Source organism: Thunnus albacares, chromosome 7 (genome assembly GCF_914725855.1).
Source record: "Thunnus albacares chromosome 7, fThuAlb1.1, whole genome shotgun sequence".
Taxonomy (NCBI): domain Eukaryota; kingdom Metazoa; phylum Chordata; class Actinopteri; order Scombriformes; family Scombridae; genus Thunnus; species Thunnus albacares.
Window position 1 is genome coordinate 11,201,946 of NC_058112.1, and position 27,459 is coordinate 11,229,404.

General features: G+C 40.3%; 2 protein-coding genes across 3 annotated transcripts; one reads left to right on the forward strand and one right to left on the reverse strand.

Annotated features, from left to right (window-relative positions):
* Window positions 1-1,057: 1,057 nt before the first annotated feature.
* Window positions 1,058-6,775, forward strand: zgc:153031. The gene is made up of 6 exons (XM_044356772.1): window positions 1,058-1,341; window positions 2,520-2,569; window positions 3,064-3,169; window positions 3,312-3,438; window positions 5,059-5,174; window positions 5,837-6,775. Exons 1-6 carry the CDS (start codon window positions 1,235-1,237, stop codon window positions 5,925-5,927), a joined length of 597 nt encoding a protein of 198 aa, XP_044212707.1. The 5' UTR covers window positions 1,058-1,234; the 3' UTR covers window positions 5,928-6,775.
* A 3,248-nt stretch (window positions 6,776-10,023) lies between these two features.
* mterf2 (mitochondrial transcription termination factor 2) lies at window positions 10,024-12,665 on the reverse strand. Of its 2 annotated transcripts, none has more exons than XM_044357663.1 (2): window positions 12,543-12,665; window positions 10,024-11,426 (listed from the first exon to the last, which is right to left on the reverse strand). In XM_044357663.1, the coding sequence occupies exon 2, from the start codon at window positions 11,398-11,400 to the stop codon at window positions 10,273-10,275; it is 1,128 nt and encodes a 375-aa protein (XP_044213598.1). In that variant the 5' UTR covers window positions 11,401-11,426; window positions 12,543-12,665; the 3' UTR covers window positions 10,024-10,272. The 2 variants fall into 2 exon arrangements, with proteins under 2 accessions (XP_044213598.1, XP_044213597.1); XM_044357662.1 differs by having other exon boundaries at window positions 10,024-11,516; window positions 12,543-12,578.
* Between the last annotated feature and the right edge of the window lie 14,794 nt (window positions 12,666-27,459).

Consider the following 27,459-nt stretch of genomic DNA (forward strand, 5'->3'; position numbering starts at 1 on the left):
AACACCACAAGGCCAGAAGATGATTATCTAATCTTTTAGATACAATTGGATGATTCTTCATGTCCTGATCATGTGTTGTGCCACTGGCCAAATCACACATAGGCTCTACTGCCTCTGAAATGTATTCACCAACTATGAACTTCTCATGTCTTATTACTACTTTCAATAAAGGTGGATTTACACTCTAACATAAAATAATTTTCTACAAGTTGGTTTAATTACATTTCAATATAAAACACAATTTATTCTGTATAATTCACCTTAAAGTCATAGTTTAGACCTCAGTCTAAACCAGAGCTGGCAGTGTTTGAAAATTGCAGTTTGATCACTGTCAAGATATGTCAAGCAGACCCTCCTACAGTATAGGGCTGTTAATGCTGTGTTCTCTAGAAATATTGAGTTGAGGGAAGTGAATTAATATTTCATATATATTTCATATCTTAGGAATCTCATGATTTTGATAATCTTGGAACAGTTTATAGATTTGTATTTACTTTGTTCTTCTGTTAATCAGTGTCAAAAAGTCGAATGTCCGATTGATTGAAAGGTATAAAACAATAAAACAAAGTCTAAGGGTTGGTGAATACTTTCTCAGGGCACTGTGTGAACTTTGAGCCAATGATAATGAGACTGTGTGGCTTTTCATGTCATTTCTACAAGTTCTGACTTTTTATTGTTTTATCCAAAACCTGGTGTAGATTTTAGTTCTAAAAAGCTCCATGCTGACATATTTTAACTTCCATATCAATTGTCCAAATTACAAACTTTATTGACTTACAGTATGTTCATTTATTGCTCATTTATCTATTTTACACACATTGACCGTTTGAAGTTTTTTTTTGTTTTTTCTCTTTTTTTTGCTTTCTTGAGAGAGGCTCTTTTGTCAAACACGGAACTAATTAAGAGAATGCAATGTAAATCAAGAAATTACACGTGTCCATAGCGGAGAAAGCCGCTTGTAAGAGTGAGTCACATGTCACGTTGTTATGGTCGCCTCGGGTTGGGGGGGGGGGGGGGGGGGGGGGAGTCGAGGCTCCACCGTTTAAAGTCAGGATTTTCAGGATGCATGCACTGAAACTCAAACTCCACCGCGTCCAATAGCAGCTGCCGGTCGGTGGGCGGTGATAGTTTAGCTCAGTCCTCAATAAATTGTTCCCGCACAGACAGACCCCGGTCCTTAGTTGCAGATCGAGATTCTGAGCTGCTTGTTGGTTTATTTGACTGCCTGTTGAAGATGGAAGTGAGCCCGGACAAAGTGCAGAGGAAACCCATTCGCCTCATAGCTGCAGTTTGCAATGACAGGGGGATCGGAAAAGATGGAAAACTGCCCTGGGATTTACCGTAAGAATGAAAACATTTGTGATGAAGTCCTAAACGTGTTTTATTAAGTTACGAAATGTTAATAGGCCCCAAAAGACCATTTTTGCGTATAATCAGCAGATACCACTGTCATATTTATTTGTGTGGCAGCCAACTATATAGTGAGTTATGAAGTTCAACAGTAATACAGTTTTTAAATATATTTCTATGTATCCTTGAGGTCCTCATGCTCTGCAGAGCCCTGTGTGCAGCTGTGAAGTGAAGTGTGAAGTGAAAATTGGGAATATTGTAATTACACCATTATCTCATTGACTACAAGTAAGCCCAGATAGAGAATCTATTCTGCTCATAGGTTTCACACTCTTCACTGTTAACCTGTCAATCTACAGTGTAGACAGAGATTGAATAATTATCTTATCAGATGGGGATCCCTGGGACTACACCTTATCAAATATAGGTCCATGGCCTGATGTGTATCAATTTGGGGTCCTTAACACCAAGAAGGTTGAGAACCACTGGTTTAGATAGCGTGAAGGTAGCCAGTACTAATAATAATAGTAATAATATTTTATTGGATCAAAAGTCAAACATACAAATAAAAAAAACATTGAAATTCTTAATCATTTTAATTTTGTTGATATAATAAAACAGGAAAGCAGCTTTATGTTTGCCTTCTTTATGTATCTTTGTCTTTTAACATCTTGGGACCATGTTTGAAATAAGTGTTTTCACTTTAACATGTTGTCCTTTGGATTTTGTTATTGTGTCAGTAATCCATGAATAAATCATATCACAGCAAAAAGGAAATGTTAGGTATTTTTACTTTATAAATTATCTAAAAGTTTAATCAGACATCAAAACTGAAAGCAGTTAGTTTTGAAATAAATACAATAAAGTAGTAATGGAAGAAGTCGCAGTTGTAGGGAAAATAGTAGTACAGTAGTACAAGTAGCAGTAATAGCTAAAACAGCTGGTAGTAGTAGTAGCAGCAGTAACATATGAACATATAATAGAAAAATATACATATATAATAGGCCTATAATATAAAAATTATATATAAATATAATGTGTGTTTTGATGTATCATATATATTTCTTCTTCATTAGGACATTGTTTGCTGCATGTAGAAACTATAAGCAGCAGTACTTGAATTAATGAGCTGACTGTTTTTTGCTTTATCTAATTATTGACTTCTGCAGGTCTGAATTCCAGTACTTTCTCAACACTATCACAAGAGTGTCACGACCAGGTATTCCTCAACATCAACATTATATCATATCATAGTTACCACATTTACGGTTGGGTATCATTAAAAAAAAAAAAAAGTTCAGTCCTTTAAATATTTATAAAACTAAAATAAAAACTTGCTTGAAATTGGTCATTTAAATCAGGGAATACCAAGGCCGTTGGAAGTACGGGTGCAGAGGGTGCTGCAGCACAACTATAAACCCTCTGAGACCCACAGGGCTGTACACGAGGCTGTAGTGGGTTCAGTTTTAAAGCTACAGTGAAGATCCTGGTATCATATAAAATCGTCATCCCCACAGCACCCCTCACCTGAAACATGTTCCCACGGCTATGGGGGATACCTGATGACAGAATTAGTAAATAAGACTTTAAAAATGTTCCATATCCTGTGCTACAGACACAATTCAATTGGCACTCAAATTCTTACTTTTGGATACCCAGACCGGTAATATGATGCCATCAACAGAGTCACATCTTCCATTCTATCTTTTACAGGAAAGATGAATATGTTGGTCTGGGGAAGACTGTGTTGGTACTCCCACCCAGAAAGTTTCTTCCCATTGGCCAATGCCCTGCATGTGGTGCTGAGTAAGACACTGAAGTGAGTGCTCTCTCTCTCTCTCACGCACACGCAAACATCTGCAGCAACAAGGAGAGCAGGAAATTTGTGGTAATAGAAACCACATCTAGGTTTTACTGTTATTCACCCTTCTCAGTCTATTGTCCCATTTCTCCTCTTATAGCACGGTTCCAGATCATGCCCACTTCTTGTGTCAAGACTTTGAGAGCGCTATCCGCCTGGCAGCGCAGCATCCTCTCGCTGACCTAGTCGAGACCATCTGGATTATTGGTGGGACTCGAGTCTACCAGGTAAAACTGGTCTAAACAGTGTAATTAATAATATTAATGATGGCTGAATTCCATTTAGCTGCTTCAGTTTTGGGTCCTTGTATTGTGCATGCTGGCTCACTGTCACACTGTCATGACTTACTGGGACACCTGAATGGAACGGAGCCAGCGTTAATGTGATTAGTACTTTTTGTACAATAACAAGTAAAAGTATCAGATGTGAAAAAGGTCAATTTAGAGCTGTACAGCAGCAGTTTGTTGCTCTCTACCTAGAATTTGACTAGTTTACAACAGGTCCAGTTAAACTGGTATTTTAAACTGGTGATTGTAGCAGGCTCTTTCTTGTTTCTCATGAGTTCCTCTGAAGCTTGCGGATGTGTTTAGTATTAAGCACACAATTTACATGGTCCATTGTAATTGGACAGTTATTTACTCTACAATACGGGTGTATAATGAAGTAGCTCATTTCCAGCAATGTGTTTCTGAGCATCATATTTCTTATTCAAGTCCCTGTACCTCATTAAAGTTATATCATATTGACTGGGAATGCCATCAGTCGGCTTTTCCCCCATTTGTCTGAAGTGGTTTCACATAGTTGAGTCAGAGTAGAAAACAGCTGTGCTTCAGATCCTCGAGGGATTCAGCTTGATTGGTTGTTTTTTAGGTTGTCACTCCTCTGTATCAGAGGACGTTAGCAGAAACTTGAACCTGTTTCATCTGCTCCAGGTCACACTGCTAGTCTTGAATCATGAGTCGTGGTACCAGGCTGTACCACTTCTAGTCCTCTACAGTAGTGTTTGTGTCTTTGTGTGTGAATGGGGTGTTATTAGGCTAAACCACAGCTTCTTAGATCACGACAATCCGGTTCACTGCACACACACTTGGTACACCCCACAGGTGTTTTAATTTATTACGCTGGAATAATTCCAGGACTATGTGGGCGTGTACAGACGGTGCTTGACTGACATTTCCCTATCTGTCCTTCTAGTTTTCCTGCACCTGTAGTTTCATCAGTTGTACAGGCCTTTTTCACAGAAGACATTCTGATATGTCACAGTAGGAAAAGCACAGGTGTAAATAATAAATATTAATGATGGGTGAATTCTACTCTGCTGCTTCAGTTTTAAGGGTTTTGGTACCGTGCTCTGGCTCACTGTCACACTGTCAGGGCTTAGTGAGTGACTTGAATACAAAGGAGCCATTGTTAATGTTATTGATTACACCTGTGCTTTTCCTACTATAGCAAGTCAAAATGTCTGTGAAAAAAGACTTATTAGAACGTGGAGTTGGTAGTCTCAGGTGATTCCCAGCCAGACTTCGAGAAGAGATCTAATCAGCCAGAATAATTAAATGCCATTTGTTTTAGTGTGCAGAACTTTTACAAGACCTTGTGGACTTCAAGACTGCACAGATATACACCCACCTTAAACTGCAGCCAATTTAATGTTGATTTGGCTGCATTAACAGGGTTAGTAAACAGGATAATACTCCCATCATTTGTAGCTGCCAACCCATAAAGTTATCTTACGCAGCTTATATTCCCTCTGCTGTACTACACATGACAGAGTCTACACAAAGCTTCCCAGGTTGTTAATACTGTCAATGTGATCAGAATCTCTGTTGATTTTTGTTTATGACCAGGATGCGTTGAAGCATCCCTGGTGTGACTTGGTTTACCTGACAGACGTCATGGCTGACTTTGACTGTGATGTCTTCTTCCCTGAGTTCGACAGAGGGCTCTTCAAAGTTCAAGAAAGGTATGTGCTCAGCTCATCCTCAGACCTTTAGTGCAGGCTGTCCTGGCCTGGAGGCTGTGGTCCCACATCTGAGCCTGCTGGCGGTGCTCGCGCTTGTTTAAGCAACTTTCCAGTGTATTAAACAGTGACAAAAGAGTGATTTAATCAAAAAAATTCCTTCCTACCACCCCATGAGACAGTGATTTTCCCTTTTTGTTACAAAGTAAACATCAGCACTATCTGTCAGACTGTGTTGTCATTGGTTTAAATAGTTAAGCTCAGAGGGATCTGCTGACTTCACCACCTCTGATTGTTGTTATATTACTTCTAAACAGTGTTCACTCAAGGTAGCCTTTGACCTTGTTTTTATACCTTTTTTATATATCGTTAAGGCATCTTGAGAGATGAGCCTTGTCTCAGAAGATGTTTTCTATCATTAGAAGTAGTCAATTATCAGTTTAAGTAATCATGAAATAAAGTAAACTGAACAAGTAACTGACTGAGCTCATTTATATCCCATTTCATGGTTGGATTAAATGGATGATGTATTTTCCGCTATGCTAGCTAGATTTAGCATTTTATGAAATTGTTTATCCATTTAATTATGTAATTAATTTTTTTTTATTTTATTCTTTTTTTTCCTCTGATGAACTCACGAAACTTTTTTTTTGTCTTCAAATAAGATTTCCTGGTGTACCGAGCGAAATCCAAGAGGAGAACGGCATCAAGTACAAATTCCAAGTATTCAAGAAAGAGACAGGTGAAGCGGTGTAGATAACAAACAGAAGAAATGAAGAGATTATCAAGAAACATGTCACTCTGGTGTATTATGAGTCCTTGAAAACTCCTTGAAAAAACAATTTTCAACATTTATTGCTGAGTCAACTCCTGTGTAGACTGTAGAGACATGCTTCTAAAACCAAAAACCACAGTGTGTTTTTGGACTTCTTGCCTCTAGTCTCATTAACTCTCTTTGTATAATATAGTCATTGAGCATTCCAGTGTAAATATAACCTTATATTCTTTGCAATACTGAAATACTGTGAGCACAGACACTTTAACAGCAGTCCAAGTGTTTATGTGAATTTATTCCTTAGATTTATTTTCCTCATTGCTGCTGCTTGCTTGGATATTATTCTCAATGCTGTTAGAAAAACAAAATCCACTGCCACCTTCTGCTGTCACCTTATCACTTGTCAGCGTTCCCATCTCGTCCTCCTCCTCAGTAATATTGCAGCTGCACAGAAAATATGCTCGTCAGTGAGTCAGTCAGCGACCTACGTCAGTGACAGCCTGCGCTCTGGGTATCACAGCAGATCTGGTCCCATCTAAGCCAACAAGACAGATGCCAGTTTAGAAAATGAGGTGTGAATTATAGTGCTGGTTTGCTTTGATATTATGACTGTGTTGTTATCTAGATAAATATGGAGAAATGTTACATCTTTGAATTTGTCGTGGTAAGAAATGTTAAGATGCATATTTATTAATGAAAAGTTTTTACTGCATAGTTTTTTGTGAATCTGGGAGGTTTTTAATGAAAATAAATCACCTGTGCCATTGTAATGAAGAAGTCCACATTTTGTGAATTAATTTTCCATTTTCAATAAAATTATGCTTATTAATCTGGCTGTATGTGATCCCTTTTGCCACTAGATGGAGGCATATCATTAAGACAGGGCACAGTAAATTTACCTTTGTGCTGCTGGTGAGTAATGAGCATATTGTAGATATTACCACCAATTTCCAGCCAAATATAGTTTCAGTATTTAGCTCGATGGTTTCATGACCTTGAAATGGTCACAGCCACTTTACTAAGGAATCAATCTAAATAATATATATGATTAATAGTAAAAAGAAATGTAACAAAACACTTGCATACACAGGGAAACACCCTCGACTTGCTTTTCAAGTGCATCAAGTTTCACTTGAATTTGAGTTTTCTGTGAGTTTCAGTTGACCTTTGAGAACTGGATAGACAACTTTTTTCATACCTGACCAGGTTGAAAACTGCTCTAACTAGTTTGTGAATCTCAGATGCAATGTCCTATATAGACATTTATTTTTTTCCTGCAGCAACCGTGTACAGTATTTGTGTCGTCTCATCAAGGTGCAGGTACTACAGGAGTCTCTTATAAGAGACAAGTCACAACAAAAAAAACAAACTTCTTGATGTAGTTGGGGTGAGAAAAGCTGAGCTGTGTGCCCACTGAAGTCCCAGTCCATGATGCAAATATTAATAAAAGAGAAAATACAACACAGCTATTCACTACATGTGGTTAAAGAGGTTTGCAAGGCTGAAAATGCTGATAGACTGACATCAGTATGCACAGAAACCAAACATCAATTTTTAAATATTGTTATTTTGGGTTTCCTTTGTGGTGAACACAAGATGTAGATATGGAATATCTATGTTGCAAAAAGGTTATTTTTCACCTACATTTACTACATTTGAAGAATACACTTTAAATTAAAAAAAAAAATCCCAAGCCTTGATATTAACTCACACTGACTTCAAATAAGGAATATTTATTGCAGCAGTGGTTGTCCGTGCTGTTGCTTCAGCTGGAAATCATAGCTTTTAATTGCAGATGTCATCTATTTCTGCTGAGATATGACCCATAAAAGCAATATGTTAAGTGTGGCTAATATCAACCAGTGTCATGTTCGAAATGAAAAAGGACAATTTATTCTCCCTCTTATTAACCTCTCTGGCTTGCCTGTGTAATTCAAGAGCTCGGCGCAGGACGGCACAGCAGTCAACAGAGGACAAGAGAACACCGGCTGAGAAATAGAGGTGACTTGCATTTATACACCGGAGGCCTTGTTTCATCTGCCTTGCCTTGATACGTCCTGATTAACTCCTTGTATTTATTACATATCACCATTGAAAAGCACATGCTGTAACCCTGCAGCATGATGAATGAAAGTGATGTCCGGCTTAAAATTAGAAACCTTCAGTACATGAGCTGCAGTGTACTTGAGGTAGTGTTGGAGCCCCCCGGGGGTTCCATGTTGTGAATGGTTTCAAAATGAACTCTAGTCAAGCATCCATCTGCTGAGCTCAAATTCATTACCAGATGCACTCACTTTTGCATCATCTGCCCAGTGGCTATTGCCATGACTACGGAGCCATGCTGAGTGATGCAGACGACAGCAGATGGGAAGTGGAAGTTGTTAACGTATATATGCTCCCCTCCCTCCTCCTCCCTCTAGACATACAAGCCCTCTCTCTCTCTTTGTCGTGACCCCCATCGCCCACATTAGGAAGATGAGGGAACCTTGAGGCAAAAAGTCATGGCTTCATTAGCTGTGAAGCTCAATCCTATTAAAAAGGCACTCTTAAGCATGTTTCAAGGGCTTTTGCTGGCTTACAAACATTAAGAGACAGGGGAAAAATTTACAATGCCTTCTCTTGGCTTGGACAATGGTCAGTAAGATTGCGTATTGATTTTGTGGCCTTCACTAAAATAAATGCGGGCACTAACCTAAAAGCTGTCATTTTACCTATACAGTATATGACGCACAGAGACATGAAAACCTCGTTATTTAAGTCAAACATAATGTAAAATCAATTTTACGTGAACAAACAAAAACTCAACTGTTTTTTGAACAGTGCAAAGTACGTTCAAATAAATCACTTCCAACCTAAATCAAAGGAAGTTTTTTTTTATCTCATCATGTGGGTGCATTTGAATTCATTTGAAATGATAATGAAGTGATATTTCAGTGGCACAATAGCTCATAATAAAGTGTCTCCATCTGTAAAGTAACAATAAAAAAAATCTGAGACGCAGTTAGACTGCAGCCCTGAGGGAAACAGTTGTGCTGCCAAGAACAGTGTGTGAAAATGAGACACTTGCACAGACTGTAAATAAAATGGTTTGAAAAGCCTTGTTTGTTTTCAGTTATACTCAGTAATACATTCGATAGACGTGTCGGCACGTCTGTCATTATACACTTATGTTATGCAGCGTTTTATGTCAAGTTATTGTGATGAGGTAATAAGCTGTAATAAAGTCTTCATTCAGCGAGGGACTATATCTTCACTGAAAAGCGTGACAAGTTAAGATGCCATTACATTTGTTTCACTATCTGGTATTACTCTGGGAAGTCTTTATATAACCATCCTCATCTTTTCCAACATGAATGCAATAGAACCTGCAAGAAAAGTGCCCTGATTTTCATGTGTTTGAAATAATACTTACTTTGATACATTTTTGCATTTGGTGTGAAGATTCACACTACCCAGTTAGAGGAAAGTCACATGACTCACAAGTAGTTTGTTCAGTGTCTTTCAATAACCTGCCGATTACTCTCTCAATTTATCATTTAGTCTATGAAATGTCAGATAATTGTAAAAAAAAAAAAGCCTGTTATAATTCCCCACAACTGAATGACATGTATATAAATATCTTGTTTTGTCCGATCAACAGTCCTAAATCCAAAGATATGCGGTATACTATCATGTGCAATACAGAAAAGCTTCAAATCTTCACAGCTGAGAAGCTGCAACTGGCAAAAATTTTTGGAATTTTTGCTTTAAAAAAAAAAAAGGCTGTTTCTGTCAATCTACTAATTGATTAATCACCTCTGGTAACCTGTCAAGAGAGTTATAATGGAAAAGTAACGCACACCAAGAGTTGTAGTGAGGTGATGATCATTGGAAGTAGACTTGAGAGCAGGAAAAAAAGGTGTTGCACACTTGGAACGTCATCTAAATAAAAAGAGTAAAGCATATGGAGCCAGAGTGTGCGACCCTTTTTTCCTACTCTCAAGCAGGAAGAGAGTTAAAACAAATCAGTTTTTCAGTGTGACTGACATTTCCCTCATAAGAGTTCTTAGCACATCAAAAAAAAAAGCTGAATTGAAGTCAGTTTTTCAACCCATTTAATCTTGTGTTTTCAGATTGTTTCCTGCAATTTCACCCATTTTCACTGTCAAGATTCAGTGTAAATGTCGTCATTGTAATTTGTCCAAACAAACTGAACTACAGGAGTCAGAGTTAACAGCTTGAAGTGAAGCCAACCTCAAACTTATGGCACTCATATCTGATAATGACATAGAATAAATAGAATTGAGCACAAGTTACAGTTGTAATTCACTTGCATTTGTTCACACATCAGTCATCTCCTTTTAAAGGGGCGACGGGGTTAAAAAGAGGTCTCTCTCTTCGTAGTTGTAGTTTTCCATAGCTCATCTCAAAGTCCTTCTTAGTGCCATTGAGGACCTCCAGACTACCTGTCCTTACATCATAACCGTGTGCCCTCAGTCTCTGCAAGCGATAATTCACTATCTGCGTTGTCAGCTCCAGAACGGTCGGAGTCTCTATGATTTGAGACATGCTGATCCCCGCACTGAGGAGGCCCTGAAAGCGCTCTGCCAGAATAGCTTCATGGTAGTAAAGTAGAGCTGGGCAGTTGATGATGATGTCCCGCAGCTCTGCCTCGGAGCAGCCCATGGTGTCGTGAGAGTATGCCAGGGTGCGACGCATGCTGTCCGGGTTGAGCTCTGTGACAAAGCCCCTGAGCTTGGAGAGGAGGCGGAGGAGCTCCGCCGTGCTGAAGCCCCTGTCTCTCAGGAACAGCAGGTTCTGCCTCAGCACCTCGGGGGGTTTAAGGAGAACAAACGGATTCTGGCTCAGCAGCTTCTGAAGCCAGATCTTCATGTTGGCCTCCTCTCCACCAAGCTCCTGGTAGGCCTGCTGGAGGGTGCGGACCATAACCTCGTTCTGCTCCACTGGCCGGCTGAAGCTCTGCGGAGCGCTGGCCATGAGCTTGGTGATGATTCGCTTGTTGAGGTTTAAGCTCTGGAAGAAAGCAATGTTGTCCCGCTGGTTGTCATGGTGGCTGGAGGAGGTGAAGAAGGAGGCCGGGAATTTCTCAATGATACCAACCAGCTCTTTCTGGTTCGGGCACACGGATACCCACAGCTCCCTCTGAGCCTGCATCTGATCCGGGTCACAGAGTACCGCCTCAGGGTGAACCGCTAAGATCCGGGCGATGATGGACCCCGAGGCCCCCATGTCCTTAAGCAAACCCGCTACCTCCTTAGTGTAGGCTGGGCTCTGATATAGGACCCAGCCCTTAAGTTTTCGGACCTTCTGGATATCCACAGAGAGATCATAGAGAGCCTCCACGGTCTGCTGGTTCTCTGCTGAGCTCAGTGTCACACATGGTCTGTAGTTTAAAGGTAGAGCTGTGACACGCTGGCACCGGAGGCACAGGGATGTTGCAATCAGGCGCAACATTGATGCAAAGTCCGCAAGCTGACCACCTAAGGTGAAGGAGGAGAAGAAACTACAGTGGCTGACAGCAAAGCAGGCAACTAACATGACTACAGACTAAACTATACTAGCTTCAGCCTCTAAAGTAAGCAGAGGAAACCGAAAAATGTCAACTTGAGCAAAGATACACATCCACACACCCATCTGTATCATAGTGTAATAACTCTGGTGATGCTCTGTAAGGCCAGGGGTCTGGGCCTGATGTTTTAGGACAGGAGGCTGTCAGTCATGATTCTTATCATTATAATGTTTGTTCTGTCCACATAAAAATACAATACAAACATGTGTTCCTGACATTATTCAGAGAGAGAGGATATATTTCTGGAACTTCCTGTGGACTGAGCCTCACACATAGGAAAAGAGATCAAACAAACACAGCTGTGTAAATCATATGAAATTCTCCTTTTTAAAAATAATAGACTGACAGAAATGTGTCTTCTGTTACACATCTTCTGCCAGAAACCCTTATGAGTGCTACCTGTGTCGTTTGAAACGGTTTATCTAAAGTGATTTAATCTCTTAAAAGCATCTTGTAATTTAATCCCCCTGCTTTGACCGATGGTGTATTTTGTTATGCTGTCTTGGGTAATGTGACATCACAGCAGATGAGGGTTACACAGCTGCTGCCAGATGTTTCATATGAGAGAGTGGAAAGGCATCAGCCAACTCTTCTCTTTGACACTGTCAGTGCTGCTGGCAGACGTACCGAAACATGAGTCACAATTACTGACAAAAAATATGACAAATTACCACAAAAATGGCACATTGCCATTCATAAATAATACAGATGTCATAATTAAAAGCCTGGGAAGGTACGCTTCCTTTTGTTGCTCTTATGGCACTTTATTGCCTCACCGAGTAAACATTTTTGCAGAGGTTGCCCGGGCAACTGTATCAAATCTTTACCTCTGTATTTTTATATGAGGAAACATGCTGAGTATTTCAATGGCTAATTACTAGAAGAGACAGTCCCATTACAATGACATTGCAGGACATCACGTGATTTAACCTCGTGATTAAACATAGTTATCGTCAATTATTCCTGTACAGAAATGTGTAAATATGTGTATATTTAAGCCGGTACATGTCCACATAAAACGAGTTACCTTTAGCAGCGGTCAGAGGATGTGACGTTTTGTTATGAAACTGATTTTTTCTTCTTGAGTTTTAATGGCGGTTGGCAAACCAGCTTATAGGCGCATTACCGCCACCTAATGGACTGGAGTGTGTTGGGCAGTAAAACCTAGAAAACCTAAAAATAAAAAAATAAAAAGATTGTCTGCTTTCCATGATGTCTTTCCTATCAGATTCCTCAATGTCATGAATGCTGAATGTTTTTCACCATTTAGTAGTGATATTAGTCCCCTTCTTTCTTCATCATACCTGTTGCAATCTAGCAGTACTGATTCTTCTTCTACAGTGTGTCTGTGTTCTCTTGTTCACCACAGTGCCATGCAGAGGCAGTGACTGGTCCTGCAACCAAGACCCTAAATGTGACCATGAAATAGCCTTGATTTTTTTTTTTTTTTTTTTTTTTTTGACAAAAATCGTTTTACATGCAAAATGTGGGAAAGTCAACGCAGACATGTGAGTGTTATTTGTTTTTATGCTCCCACTGCCCCATTTTCCTCCTGCTCTTCATAGCTCTGCTCTTTTATTGCAGGCCATATGTCCGGTAATGAAATAATTTTGGCAAAAATCTGTATCTCAAACAGCAGTTGGTGCGCCTCCAAAGCCTGCAGCATACGGGTCCCCGATGAGTGTAATCAGTGCAGGGCTGAATTGGACTGAACACACGGAGAGTTTTCTCGCAGTTGGTGCTTAATCATGATGCTTGATCACCAGCTCTGCAAGCTGTTCCCTCAGCAGCACGAGAGCTGCTGCTGCTGAGTGGGAAGCTGGGTTCATTAAAGTTTATGTACTAGTAAACAGATGATCTGCCTCAAAGGGAAAACAGGTTGGTGCTCTTTTTCCTTTTTAATGCCCAATATGTTGACAGGAATGAGCAGGTCATCATAGTGCACTGATGGTCTTGTTATTAACAGTTTGTGTCACTCAGACAGATCAGTGTATGAAACCACAAACACGGAGAAGAGAGACTTAGATGAGATTTTTAAAACATCTTCACTGAGTCACCCGTGCTTCATGGGAAACAGCTTTCATTATGGTGGAAGCTGAGGTACACACAACAACATGCGGGCCTACAGACTAAACAGTGTCAGTCACTCTCCTCCTATTTGCAGTCAACCTGTTGATAGTGTCACTGGTGTTTATCAAGGCTTTGAGCAAAGTCACGCAATCAATATCTACCCTTCATTGCTACAATGCTTCTCTTGTTTCTGTGGGAATGTAACTTAAACTTAAAACATAAACAGGGATGATAAAAAAATAATAATTTAAAGGGTGCTAATGTAAGCAGAGGCACTTAGAAACAGTGTCACTGGCAAAGTAAAACGAACAGACACTTAACCAATAGGTGCAACAAATGCTTAGATTACACTGGCATGAAGAGCCCTACAATTCAAGCCCCATGATCTGTTTGGGACAGGAATCCAGTATGATCCCCTCTGTACTGGAGACATTGAGTCTATGGGCTAGTGACAAGCCCTTCTGATAAATACATGTATAGCTGTAGGATGTCAAACTTGCCTAAACTTGAAGCACAGACATGTTACCACATACTGAAGCAATTTTGTGTTTGCTTTGGGGGGTGCACGGAAATTAAAAAGGCAACTGTAACCAGGTTACAGCACAGCCTCCAAAACTCAGAGACAATAGCATCAACAAATAAGCAAGAGACAAACTGGAGAGCTCAAGACGAGATGTTGGCAGAAAGAAATATCCAAAGGCAATGAACTGGAAGAGGAAAGGAGACACTTTTCCAAATTGCCACTGGGCAACACAAGCAAAAAGTTGATACAGGCTCTCAGACCTCTTGCAGATGCTCACAGACCTCATGCTGATTTGTTTAGTTGCAATAAGAAGTAAAATATGCGTCATTTTGTTCAGAGAACTTTATAAAATGTGCTTATTTTGTCTACCTACTTGACTTAGATGGTATCTGCCACACACTGGTCACATTGAGGGATTTCATCAACCTTATATAACCTATCTTTACCTTATCTTACTAGACATCTCTTTGTCCTTGTGTGTTTTCCCCACATAATGCCAAAACCTCCACCTGACCCACTTAGCCCACAGGTGGATAAAGTACGGGATTTTCCCAGATATTGTCCTTTGTCACCAAAACACTTGAGTAAGTTCCAGGCATTTATAATTAGAGAAACCAAAAGAGATAAAGCAGGTTTGACTAACAATATCAAAAAATTGCCTCACTTTTAAGCTAACAAGCATCTTCCTTGCTGCAGTGTAAAAAGAGAAATTCAGCTTTACAAAGTAAACAACAGGTTTAACCTTGCGTTTTTCCTATTGTGATTTCCTTGTGTAATTTAGAAGCAAGTTTTTAACCTTGAATGCAACACCATTGAGAGAAGTATTGATTTTTAGAGTAGTACACTTATTTTTTGCTATTCATCAGCTGGAAATAGCTATTACTTTAGTGCTTCATACAGTGAAGGAGTCAAGTAATATGACCAAGAACATAATAGTTGTGTCCTACTGTTTTACAGTAGATCAAAGTCAAATGCCCTTGTGGTGACATATTTACTTTCTGGGCCAATCTTCTGCCAGATTTTACAACTTGCCATATTACTTAACTCTTGCACTATACAAAACCAGAGGACACAGCTTTCTCCTGGTGATAAATAGCACTTCCAGGCAACAGATACGGATTACTTGAAACTTCTAGATTTAGTTCAGATTAGTGTTCTTCCTGAATAAGACCATGATGGTACATCAAACATGCACGGCATGCATTTGCAAAGGTGCAATCATGCTTGCACAGCTGGAATTTCCACAAAAACACGCATGCACATACACTCCCTCTAACTGCTGTGTGACAACCTTGCATGGCTGCTGACCGCACCCACAGCTGAGTAAAAACCTGTCCAACTACACATCAACACTGTACAACCAAGAGCATATTTAATTTTAATTCTTTCAGTCTCTGGGCTTTTGTTTAGCCTTATTGGTTGTCTCAGACTTGTCACAATTCAATTAATTACTTTAATGACTTTGAAGATTTTCCACCCACTCCTATCACTCATTGACTAACTTGACATGTGTGTCTGTGTGTCTCTGCATGCCTGTGTGAGTGTCTTACGTGCATGTATGTGTGTGTGTTCCTAAGTGTGAGGGCGACAATAAGAAGAATGCGGAAGAGGAGGAAACTGAGATATTAGCTGGAGGCGGAACCTAAGTGACAAACGAAAGTGGCTACATTAAAAACAGGCTTACTGTAAACTCACTTCACAGAGTGTGGCAAACATATGGCTCGGGACACGCAGGCAACATGACCTCCTTCAGGTTTCTAGAGTTTCTGCTTTTCCTTCTCCTCCACCAGGTGCGCAGTGAGGAGGCAGAGCTCGTAGTCAGAGCAGAGGGCAGCGTCATTGAAATGGGCTACTGTTTCGGGGTGGATTATATTGTTGTTTATAGATGTGCTCCTGAGGGAGACCAGCTGCTTGGCAACTCCTCAGCTGACAGCACGCCCATCACACCTCCTGCCGACCTACAGGGTCGCATCCACATCAACCAACATCAGCACCTGCTCGGGCTACAGATCAGTGACCTCAAACACATGGACTCAGGGATTTACAGGAGGGAATGCTGGCAGAACCGGACTCTTGTCAACCACCACACACAGCAGCTCTCTGTGTGTGATGAAGAGATTGGATCAGAGGAGATCATTGTGAAACAGGAAGATGGTGGGGCTGAGCTACAGTGCAACAGTACTTCCATAGGTCTGGAGGGAACCTCTGTGCGCTGGTATTATGAAATGTATCCGTCTTATAAGCTCACGCTGTTCCTGGATAGCAGTTTGTCACTGGACCCATTGGTGGAGGAGCTACATGGTGTCGTAGAGGTCAGGGAGAGCGGGGCATTGCTCTTGCTTAACAACAGCATGTTAAAGAATAACCAACAATATTACTGTCTTGTGATGAAAGGTACGAACTGTCTCAGTTACCAAAATATGTACCCACCTGAGCGCAGTGAGAGCAGGGACATTTTTGCCTCACAGGGAGACAGACTGGTACTAAATTGCCCCTCTGATGGTAGTAACCAGCAATGGGAGACACCAGTGGGAAGCATTAATGGTAGCAGCATGGAGAACAATCAGATGTACATATCATTCGGTAACAACTCTGAAGACTACTCACTGGTGATTCGTGCCGTCTCTGATGAACACAACGGGAAATACTCATGTATTTCCCCTTCATCCGAGGTGGAGTACTCGCTGGTTCTTTGCCCCAGAAAGGATCCCAAAAAAAATAGTTTTGAAGGTGGGAAAGTCTCACTAAAATGTGATGTTGGCCAAGATGAGGCCGAAAGGGTGCAGTGGTACCGCCAGGAAACATCAGGGGAACATGAACTTATCCATGACTCAAATGATGAGACCATACCAGTCCCAGAGGATCTGAGGGGCAGGCTGACTCTGTCTGAGAACGGCTCCTGTCTGACACTATACAACCTGAAGATAGAGGATAGAAAGGTGTACTGGTGTGTTGCTTTTGGCTCTGAGTTTCTGGAGAGTTATGAATACAAAGATGATTATGATGATGAGGAAGATACCGAGGAAGATGGGCTCAGTGATAGCCAATACTGGTATGACACACACAAGTGCATCTTTAAACAGGAGCATTCGGTCTTGATGAAGAAAACAGGCAAAGGCTCGGGTGTAGGGCCTGTGACCTTTATACCACCGAGCGGTGACCTTGAAACCAGTACCACAGATGACCCATCAACAGACTCTAATGTTACTGTGTATGCTGTGGGAGGCGGACTGGCTGTGCTACTGCTGGCTGTAGTAATTGTTGCAGTGATTGCAATAAAGAAGAGGTCAAAGGCCTCAGCGAAGCAGAGAGCCTCTCGGTCTAGACTAAATACAAATAGGGACATAAAGATGAACGTGGATCCTGGTTGTACTGACAGGTTAACTAACAATGAGGAAAATGAGGCTTAACAGCTTTTGTAAAGTAGCTGCAAGGCATTTTATATCCAATTGTCATTAAGTATACTATGAAACCTGTCCACAAATCTGTTTTCACCAGTTGGTAATTAACAAACGCTGTATGTATGCTTTCAATTTCATGTTCATGCTGTCTTTCTCACCTTTTCCTCTTAGGTGCTAATGAGTAATGCTGGACTTTATACAATGGAATATGATAAAATGCAATTTTTTCTTTCAAAACCCTTTTTGGTTTGTGACTGAAAATCGTCTGTGTCTAGAACAAGACAAACAGCAACTCTCTCACAATGTTCCTCTTCAGTTTTAGATGCTAAATGTAAATTTCAGTGCACAAACCACATAGCCTGTACAATGTAAAAAGATGATAACATGTTTTAAACTTATCTGATGGAAAATGTGGCATGGCTGTAATGTGACATTAAATGATGACTAAAAACCAGTCAGGCTGCTCTCCTGTCAACAGATTGTTTAGTGCCATGAAAGCTGAGTGCTACAGCCAAAAAGTACCTGACACTCTGCTGTCAAAAGAATCCAAACAACAGAAAGTTATTTCACTGTGACACCATTACTCTGCGGCACATGAAAGTAAGGAATATAGTAGATTGTCCACATTTTCTCTCTTAGCCCTTGCTGAATTCATGGCTTCATAACTTTGCAATCTTTGAGCTAAACAATTGTCTTGAAGTTGCCCTAAATGATGGATTTGGCCACTTGGGGGCAACAAGTTGTAAACAGCATTCACATATTATCACCCTAGAAAGTTCATATGACTAATTAAACTATATTTTTATATTTAAAAAAATACAAATAGTCAGTGTTAACCTGGAAACAGGCTGAATCTAAGCCTTGCATTGCTTATAGTACATGCTAGCATAAGTGCTTATTTACACATCCAGCAGATACAGAGCAACACTAGCATCCTTTCTGAATCTGATTATGGACGCATGGTAAATGTAAGTTCAATATGTATTCTCATTTTAGCTCTGTTTTAGTGTCCACCATCTCCTAAGGAAATAAATGTATTTTTTACTTTTTGTCTGTCTGCTGTTTTGTGCTGGGCAGGAAGCATACAGTTAGTTTTTAAAGCTTTTTTTGCTGAAAAAAGCTGCCTGCCACTGTCAAAAACAAGGTTGATGAGAGCGGTGAGGCTGAACCAAAACAGTAAAGTTGTTGGTTGCAAATCCAAAACAATTAGCAGAAAGATGCTAAAACGTTCTGTCAAACTGATCAGAACTGCAGACACAGGTGACAATTTTCTGTGGGTTTTTCTCTACGAGTGACGCCTTTCATATTACACATAGTCATTTGTTCCATTAATATATAAATATTGATTAGAGCAACTTTAAAGAAGAAATATGAGGATTTGACTGGAGGAAAGATAGCAGATTATTTTTTAGATATTTTTTGTGAAAGTTTTAACCATCACTCTCAAATAATCTCAGGTATCAGGAGTAAAAAAACAAAAAGGTTTTAAATGCATTCCACAAGACATCAGGATGAATTGGCATTGCTACATATATAATTTTCTTTCAATGTAAGAAAACCAGAAGGATCAAGAGACTCAAAGAAGATTTACATGTAGGCTGCTACAGCTTTAACGTTTTTGAAGACTGGCGTGTGTTATTTTTTATGAAAAGAAGAAAGAAGCAAACAGTTCACTTGACAAATGCATATGTTCATGCATCTTACATTTCTGTGTGCGAGTTCTCCTATCTTTGATTGAAAACATACCTTAGGCTATCTAATCGAACACTACACACACACACACACACACACACACATAAACTGCAATACTGAATCAATATCTACTGTACCCCGGAGTACTGAGCAAGTTTAGCAAAACCCTGCTGCAGAGTGAACATCGCTATTGATCCAATATTGCAGTTTGCAAAACACAAAATGAGGTACAGTACATAAAGTGATTATGCGTGTTATTGACTAGCTGTTCATATTGATTCAGTTGTGCATTTTATTACATGTGATAATGTACACTGGAATATGCAGTTTGTGTAGGTGTGCTCAACCAGCTGCAAACTCACAAGACTTCAAACCAGGATCAGGAAAAAGAATCAGTATCATTGTTTAATCTGAATATGAACACACCAAAGTGAGAGGAAAATGTCTCATTCTTGCAGTTTGACTAGATAGTAATTATCAGTTTACAATCAATAATGTGTTGACTTACATAACACATGAAGCAGCTGAAGTTAAACCCTCAGCTGCTGAAACACTTGTGCTCTCCCTCAGGTTGTCAGTGACACCGGGGCCAGACAGGGCTCCTGTTCTCCACTCACTGCCTGACCAGACTTCACAACAAACATTAATAATGTATGAGCCCCTGTGTGCTGCACTCGCTGTTGTCAAACTGAAGCAAGCCTATTGTACATATATGTCATGTAAGTTTGTAAACTTGTCCATGAAATCATAAGAAAAGTTCAAACACTTGTTATAGTACATATTATATTACAGACTGTGGAAATAATGTCTCTGGCATTACTGTCATGACCTGCTGCATAAAAAGTGAATGTAGCTGCTGTCTCATTTATAGCTGCAGGTTGTTAAACTGATCAATAAATCTTGTTTGCAGTTATAACGTACATAACATTTTAATGTTTGCAGCCATAAGGGTTTCATTCAGTGAACCTAAAGTAATGAATCTTGCCTGTGGTGTAAAGTGGAAGGAGCTTTGTAAAATGCTTTTTTATTAGGTGTTTTAAGTCTTTCTTCAGTGTTTAAACAGTTAACACAGTAATAACATCTAGTAACATCATGTTAGTTGTTTCACTATCTGGAAGGGGACGTTATCTCGCTGGAATGAAGAAACTAGAAGATAAAGCAATATTTTGCTCAATGACTTATCCACCTGGAAATTAAATAATCAAACCCATCAAGGAATAGTTTGTCATTTTGGAAAATACGCTTATTTACTTTCTTGGAAAGAGTTAGATAAGTAAAATCAATACCACTCTCATATCTGTACGGTAAATATGAAGTCATTTCCACCAGCCGCTGAGTTTAACTTAGCCTCACACAAAGAGTGGAAACACATAACACACGACTTCCCCATAAAACCACACCCTTCACTTTTACACTTTGGATTTTGTACGTCTTAAAAAAAACAAGATACCGTGTGTTAATTAGTGAGCTGTAGAGGCACTGGTAGGTGGATTTTGTTAATTTTTAGACAGAGCCAGCCTAGCTGTTTTCCCTAAGCTAAGCTAAGCTAACTGGTTGCTGGCTCTAGCTTCATAATGACAGTGGTCTTGTCATTTTAGGGTTTGAAACCTGTGTTCTTTAATCCAGTTGAATCAGACTCTAGTTTTTTTCCCCACTTGGCGCAATTCATTTTTGAACACAGCAGTCATGACAGAGCTCAGTGTGTCATACAAACCATCCCCACCAGTGGGGAAAACAACTGGCGCCATAATATGCACCCAAGGGCTGAAACGTTGACAAAATACCTTTAGCTAGCTAAAAACATTAGTTTTCAGCATGTCGATGGATTATTTTAGCACCCTGTGTCTACCAGAGAGGAAAAGGTAGTTTATAGCATATGCTGAAACCTGTGACATTGTATATGCTAAGATGCAATACATGAATGCAAGAGCTGACGACGTCTACGGTAGAGATAGCACAACAGTATAGCAAACTCCACCACATAACAGGCTGGCATTACACTTTTCACAGCTCATACTACAGTTAGTAAACATAGGTGGGGAAATTACACACACAGACATGCAATCATTTCCCATTCAGGCTCTTTTTACAGTTAGCATTTCAGTTGAATACAGGTTAGCTACTCTGTGATTAAAACATCTATTACAACACCTCATACCTTTCAATTAAACAGATGTTCTGTTTTTACTTTCAACCTGCATGTTCTCTGTGACTAGCAATGTGTCCAGATATATGTATATTTTTATGGAGGTTTTTGAGCTGCAGGCTGTGCAGCCAAGGTCGAGTCTGTCTCTTCCACAGCCCTGTATTCACTTTTATCTTTTAAAAAGGCTCAGTTTTCTGGTTTGGCAGCTTATAAAATTTAGTTCTGGGATCTTTACCCTGTTGGCATTTTTCTGTTGTTTCATCAGACAGAAGTGACAAGGAGGCACCTTCACTCAATACAAAGTCAATGGAGAGCAATGAATTGTTTTCCCCTCTGGGGTGGGTGGGACTTAATTGTGCTCAGTCTCTATACTCGGGTGTGAACCAAAACAACCGCACAGACTCTCGGTCCAGCCCCAAACGAATTCCAGAGTGGTTTGTTTGCAGTGGGAATGTAATCCAACTCCGATTCGACCCAACTACTTAGCATACTCTGCTAATTTGAATTAAACAGCTCCCGTAACCAGGTGCAATTTGCATACTGGGATGCAGATGAGTGAAATCAACAGTTGCTCGCAGCTAGCCAAAGAGTGAATCGAGAGCCGCCCTGGACTAGCGCAACAAATTATGTTGCATTCTTCATATTTGGCCTTCTTCCTGTGTTCACATTCTTGCTCCTGGCATAGACACGAATAACCAATGAGTGAGTGACCTAACTTTTAGTGATGCATTTTGGTTTACTTGGATTTATTTCTGTGTGAAAAGACACCGAACCAAGGGGAAAAGGCAACAAGTCTATCAACTCATCCACTGATTCAGACCAAAGCAAATGAACCATTTGAAAACTGCAAGAAACCAAATAAGCGTTTTTTCCAAAATGTTGAACTATTCCATTAAAAAAGTAAAAGACAATAATGACACATTACCTGCTCTTCCTCTAACACGAATCTGCTACATTGCTGCTACATTACTTTTGACATGCAGAAGTCAAAAGTAACAGACACAACAGTCTGCACACACCCAAAACACAAACAGCTGGGCAGAAACAAGCTACAATATTCATGACAGGACTCAACATTTTTATTTGTAATGTATATTTACTAAATAAAGATTTTCTGTAGCTTCACATTTTGCCTTTGGGAGCTGCACCATCACCAAACTGAACAGGTAAGTTGAGAACTATATCATCACCTCTGAAACTGGCATAAAATGCCGATTAAATATGGTAAAACTCTGCCCCCTTGAGCATCCTCAGTGCAGTCTGGCTTAGCCTCTAACATTTCCCTGAAACTCATCACTGTATGTCAATACAAATTCCCCCTGTCTGTGGTTTTCAATGTCATTCAGCAGCGTCCTGCTTTAAATAGACTTGATTTAAATTCCTCATTTACTGAGGCCTCTTCATATTCATTGTGCTACACATTTCTGCACAGTGAGCCAAAACAAAAATATTTTTGTGATTTTTGGTAATGCAAATGCCATTAAATGTAATTACCGATGTGATTTGTCTTTTCCTCCAGTCTTGAAGCTTTCCATCTTTAATCTGGAGATCTTGTGCTTCAGCAATATTTTCAGCTGCCAGATTCTATTACTCCCACACACTTAACCTTTTGGAACCCTGATAAATATTTATACTCCACAGCAGCGCCAATACAGCCAAAGAAGAAAAAAATGTGTTGGGAAATATTTGTTCAGCTGGTACATATAAAACACTAAATCTTTTCCCATTGTTGTTCATAATTTTTTGTTGGGCCAATATCTGATACTGCAACTGCAATGAAGAGGAGTAAAAAAAAATCCTAAACCAATTATTTACCTGTTTATAACAGTATTTCCTTTTTGAATATTATTTCTATGAAGTGAAATGTTGATATCTTTGAGAAACCTTGCCTTAATAGCAGCTAACATTGTCTCCAAGCCTGCAGTTTACAAAGTATCCAAAGTGTTAAAAATGGATTAAAAATAAACCAACTTTATGAAAAGCATCATATATGGAGAGCTGAGCCATGAATTAACCACAATAGCCACGAGTAAGAGGAGGATTTTGGACATTTTTCCCAAAAATGTATCCTTTGTTTACATTTTTAAAAAGTTATTATAACATTCATTCATGATCATGAATGCTCTCAGAACAAGGTGAATGTCTGTTGACAGAGCATAAAACAATGAGATTGATTATCAAAGTGTGTCTGGCAACCTGATACAAAAGGATTACAAGGATTTTCATGGGCTGATTTGTTCAGCACTGGTTGTTGTCAATTCAGTGGTCTGTCCACCGACCGTGGTCGCTAACACAGATCACTGGTTACTATCACTAGGGTGCGCTGAAGCTAGCGGTCCGGACCAGTTAGTGAGTGGTCTGTGGAGTGGTCTTCGTGGTCCTGACTCACCTTCTCCCTTCTCTGGCCTTGTTGGCAACGCTGTAAGCTGAATAATTGTCAGAGATCATAATCCTTTTTTTATATTTTATATTGTCTATATTCTTATTGTTGCACTGTATATTGCATTTTGTGTGGTTATACCTAGATGGTAATAAATCTCTCTCTCTCTCTCTCTCTCCCTCTCTCTCCTTTGTGGTCCGGACCAGTTCCTCAATGGTCTGTCGCATGGTCCTAATCCACCACACACCTCCTCTGTCTTATCTCCCCTTCTCCCTTCTCTCTCCTTTGGCTATGTGGTACACTTTGTTAGCTATCGATACATTGTTTTTGTTGACAGAGACAAATAAACACCACAAATCATGACATTTTGTCTATGAATTATATTCTGTTGTCGATTTGGCCTCAATTGTATTGTTATCGTTTGTACTGTATTTTGAAATTTGTTTGATGATAGATAGAAAGATAGATAGATAGACAACCCCTCTCATTTTGTGTCTAGTTGTGAGGGAAGCACTGCGGAATCAGAAGAGTGAAATAGAGAATGAAGGAGGGGGAAAGAGGGTCTTCCATATTTGCCAGTTTGCTTTACATACGCTCCTTCACAAGCTTGATTGATGGAGACACAGATGTGGAAGGGGAGCAGCTGTTCGGTGCTCTCAGGTGTAATTAAGAAAGGGCTCGGTCACACAGAATTGCCCCAGGAGGCCCAACGGAGCGCCAAGGAATCAGCATGCCTCAGAGAACAGCAAGATCCAGCAGCAGGCTTCCTTCGGCTCGTTACAGTGAGAGACTCTAAATGGATCAGCTTAATTGTCGAGGCATCTCTCAGACCATCTGTGTGTGTAGGAGGGCGTGTTTGAGCTGCAAGTGCTTGTCTGTGCTCGGTCTGTGCTGCATGTGTGTTCCAGTTTAAGCAAACTGCGAGTGATCACGGTGACAGAGCAGAACTAAAGATAGAAAAATAATCAATGAAATCATCCAGGAAATTGTGTTTAGACAAGTTGTTACTCAGAGTCTCTTGTTCTCACTTGGGCTGGTATAACTTCTGCAGAACACACAGAAATGTGTGACTAGACTCCCAATTTAAAGATTATCTAAAGTTTTCTCTGCCACACACACACACACACACACACACACACACACACACACGCACACACACACACACAGAGGTCCATTTCTCTCACCAATGCAACAATCAAAACCACAGTGGGCGGATGTTCACATGATCCCTCCCTAGCTCCCTCCCTCCCAGGACACCTCTTTCTTTCCGATCAGGAGGCCATGTTCTGTAGAATCAGCACGTCTGCTCAGTGTTCCCTGGTGGCTGCCGGGCTGAGCCTGCTGAGGCCCGATCTGCTGTAATTTGCCAGGCCCATTACTCCCACAAATGTGATGGCTGCGAGCCCTGCGAGTGTGAAACAGTTGGTGGGATAAAGAGCAAGAAGGATAGAAAGAGAAAGAGAGAGAGACAGAGAGAAGAGCAGGGTACCTCGCTTTTGCTGCTGTCTAGCCACAGTGTCTGAGAGTGTGTGATGTGTCATGCTAATGGCACCAATTATGCACCAGAGAGCACAGCTGATGGGCTAGTTTTACAGCAAAAGTGCTGGGGAAAAAACGGTTGCAGAGGGAGGCCTTTGGGTCTAAAAACAAAACAAAAAAAAAAAGAAAATTATGTTAGAGACAGAAGGGAGACGAGCCACTTGGGGCTTTTCTTTCCTAATAGCGGTCTGCTTGCTACCCAGACATGTGGAGGTGTCTGGTTGGATCTCAGCCACTCAGGAATTTATGTCTGTTATTTTCAGAGGGGCAATCCAAGCGAGACCAGGACCAATCAAACGCTCTCAATAAAACTGACTTCCCTCTGGAAGTCTCAAAGGCTTTCAGTAGATTTGATTTGAAGTCTATAACCTAGAAACTGGTGGGCGTGAGGCTGAGATGCTGTGATACTCACTCTGTCAGACTGTAAAACTTCAACTCCCCTGTGTGATGGAACTGTTGAAGAGCAGAAGGTGTATCACACATAATCATTCTGTTTTTTAATCCCCTGGCGTGATTGCATTGATGTTTACAGGTTGTGTTGTGTGATGCAGAAATGATCTGATCTACTTTTTCTCATGTATTGATGTGATGCATCATAATAGAACATTTTGTGAAGTGAATGCTCTTGCAAGCAAAAGCAGCGATCAACCAGTTAGACTAGATATCTCTTAGTCATGTAATTGGCTCCTCTGGCATGTAAGAGTCTTCTATGAATGTGTTGATGGGTACCAGGAGAAAACTTAAAAGCTTAAAAAGTTTTAATTTTATTGAAAGGCGTTGAGCTACCCGCATGCATACAGCAGATAATTACAAGTCTTTTTTTCAGGAGCAGGATTTTTCTTTTTTTTTTTGCGCACAGCAGGGTTCAACAACACAACAGCAGAGCCGACTTGTTCACTCATGTGCAGATACTGTTAGATTAAAGCTGAAATAAAAAAAAAGAGAATGGGAGATCTCAGAAGACAGGGGAGTGAAAATGAGACCATCTATATTCAAGAGATCTCTCGTTCAAAAACAATCACACAGACGTGCATCGTGAACGCGGCACAGCCACACCTTTGATGCACAGATGGTGTGTGTAAACTTTATCGTTCCCCCCCTTCCCGCTCCTCCTCTCCTCTGTAATCTCTCTCTCTGTCTCTCACATCCCTCATGTCCCACATTCTTCCTTCCTCTCATCACCCCGTGTGTCAGTCAACGGATTTCTCTCACTCTGCCAGCAGCAAGGCACCTCGGCTGGCAACCCGTCCTGCCTAAATTTAATAAATGAAGCCTTTGCAAAATTGGCAAGCAGGGTGGGAACACCACGGCTGGGTAAATGTTAGCTGAATGCTTGGGTTTATAAAGACGGCCCACTACTTGTGTAATTTGGAGTTGTCATAGAAAACAGCCAGTGATGGAACGGGTGAGACAAATTTATGCCAGATGACCCTCGTCTCCTTAAGTGGCTCACTGAACAGGACAGCAGAGAGCCGGGTCAGGAGTTCTGCGGGCTTCAGGATAACAAGCAATCAAATAGACTCAGACACTAAGTCTGATTGGGGTCAGCGTTGTTGAATTCAATCATGACCTCCCATAAACAGTCAAGAAATATCAGGCAAAAAAACCCCAACCTTCAGCAGAGTTTGAAAAAAATTAGAGCAGATTAAAATAATTCCTCCTCATACATATATTGATGATTACATTATTAAATGAAATCATTTTGGGGAAGAGTTAGATGAGAAGCTTGATACTACTCTTAGGTAATCACTTGTAAATGTGAAGCTTAGCTTAGCACACAGACTGGAAATGGGAAAAGGTCTCCCTTTTCACCAGGCCCTGGTTCCCGACGGCACTAGTGTTTCTCTTTGTGTGTGTGTAAAATCAATCATTTCAGTCCAATTTGTTAATTCATCAGTTATGTTTCAGTTGAGTAGTTTGTGTTATTTTTTTGTTGAAGGGCTTCACTCCTGCTGTGATATGTTCCTTTTTTGAAGTGTTTTGTGATGTCAGCACTGATTGCTTAATCAGTCATAGTGACAACAGGTGTGCATCATTAGCTGCACTAAGAGGTACTGTCAAGGTGAGGTAGGAATTTGATAAAACTTTCCTGTGGTGTAAATGACATTCAACATCATTTGGAACACTCATCGCTGTGCATGTGTGAACTTAGAACAATTGTGATTGTCAGCAGTAACAGAGAAATTCTACATC

Coding starts and splice junctions, on each gene's coding strand:
- zgc:153031 (XM_044356772.1), top strand. CDS start 1,235: ATGGAAGTGAGCCCGGACAAAGTGCAGAGGAAACCCATTCGCCTCATA. Junction 1,342..2,519: donor AAACTGCCCTGGGATTTACC/GTAAGAATGAAA, acceptor TGACTTCTGCAG/GTCTGAATTCCAGTACTTTC. Junction 3,439..5,058: donor GTGGGACTCGAGTCTACCAG/GTAAAACTGGTC, acceptor GTTTATGACCAG/GATGCGTTGAAGCATCCCTG.
- mterf2 (XM_044357662.1), bottom strand. CDS start 11,484: ATGTTAGTTGCCTGCTTTGCTGTCAGCCACTGTAGTTTCTTCTCCTCC.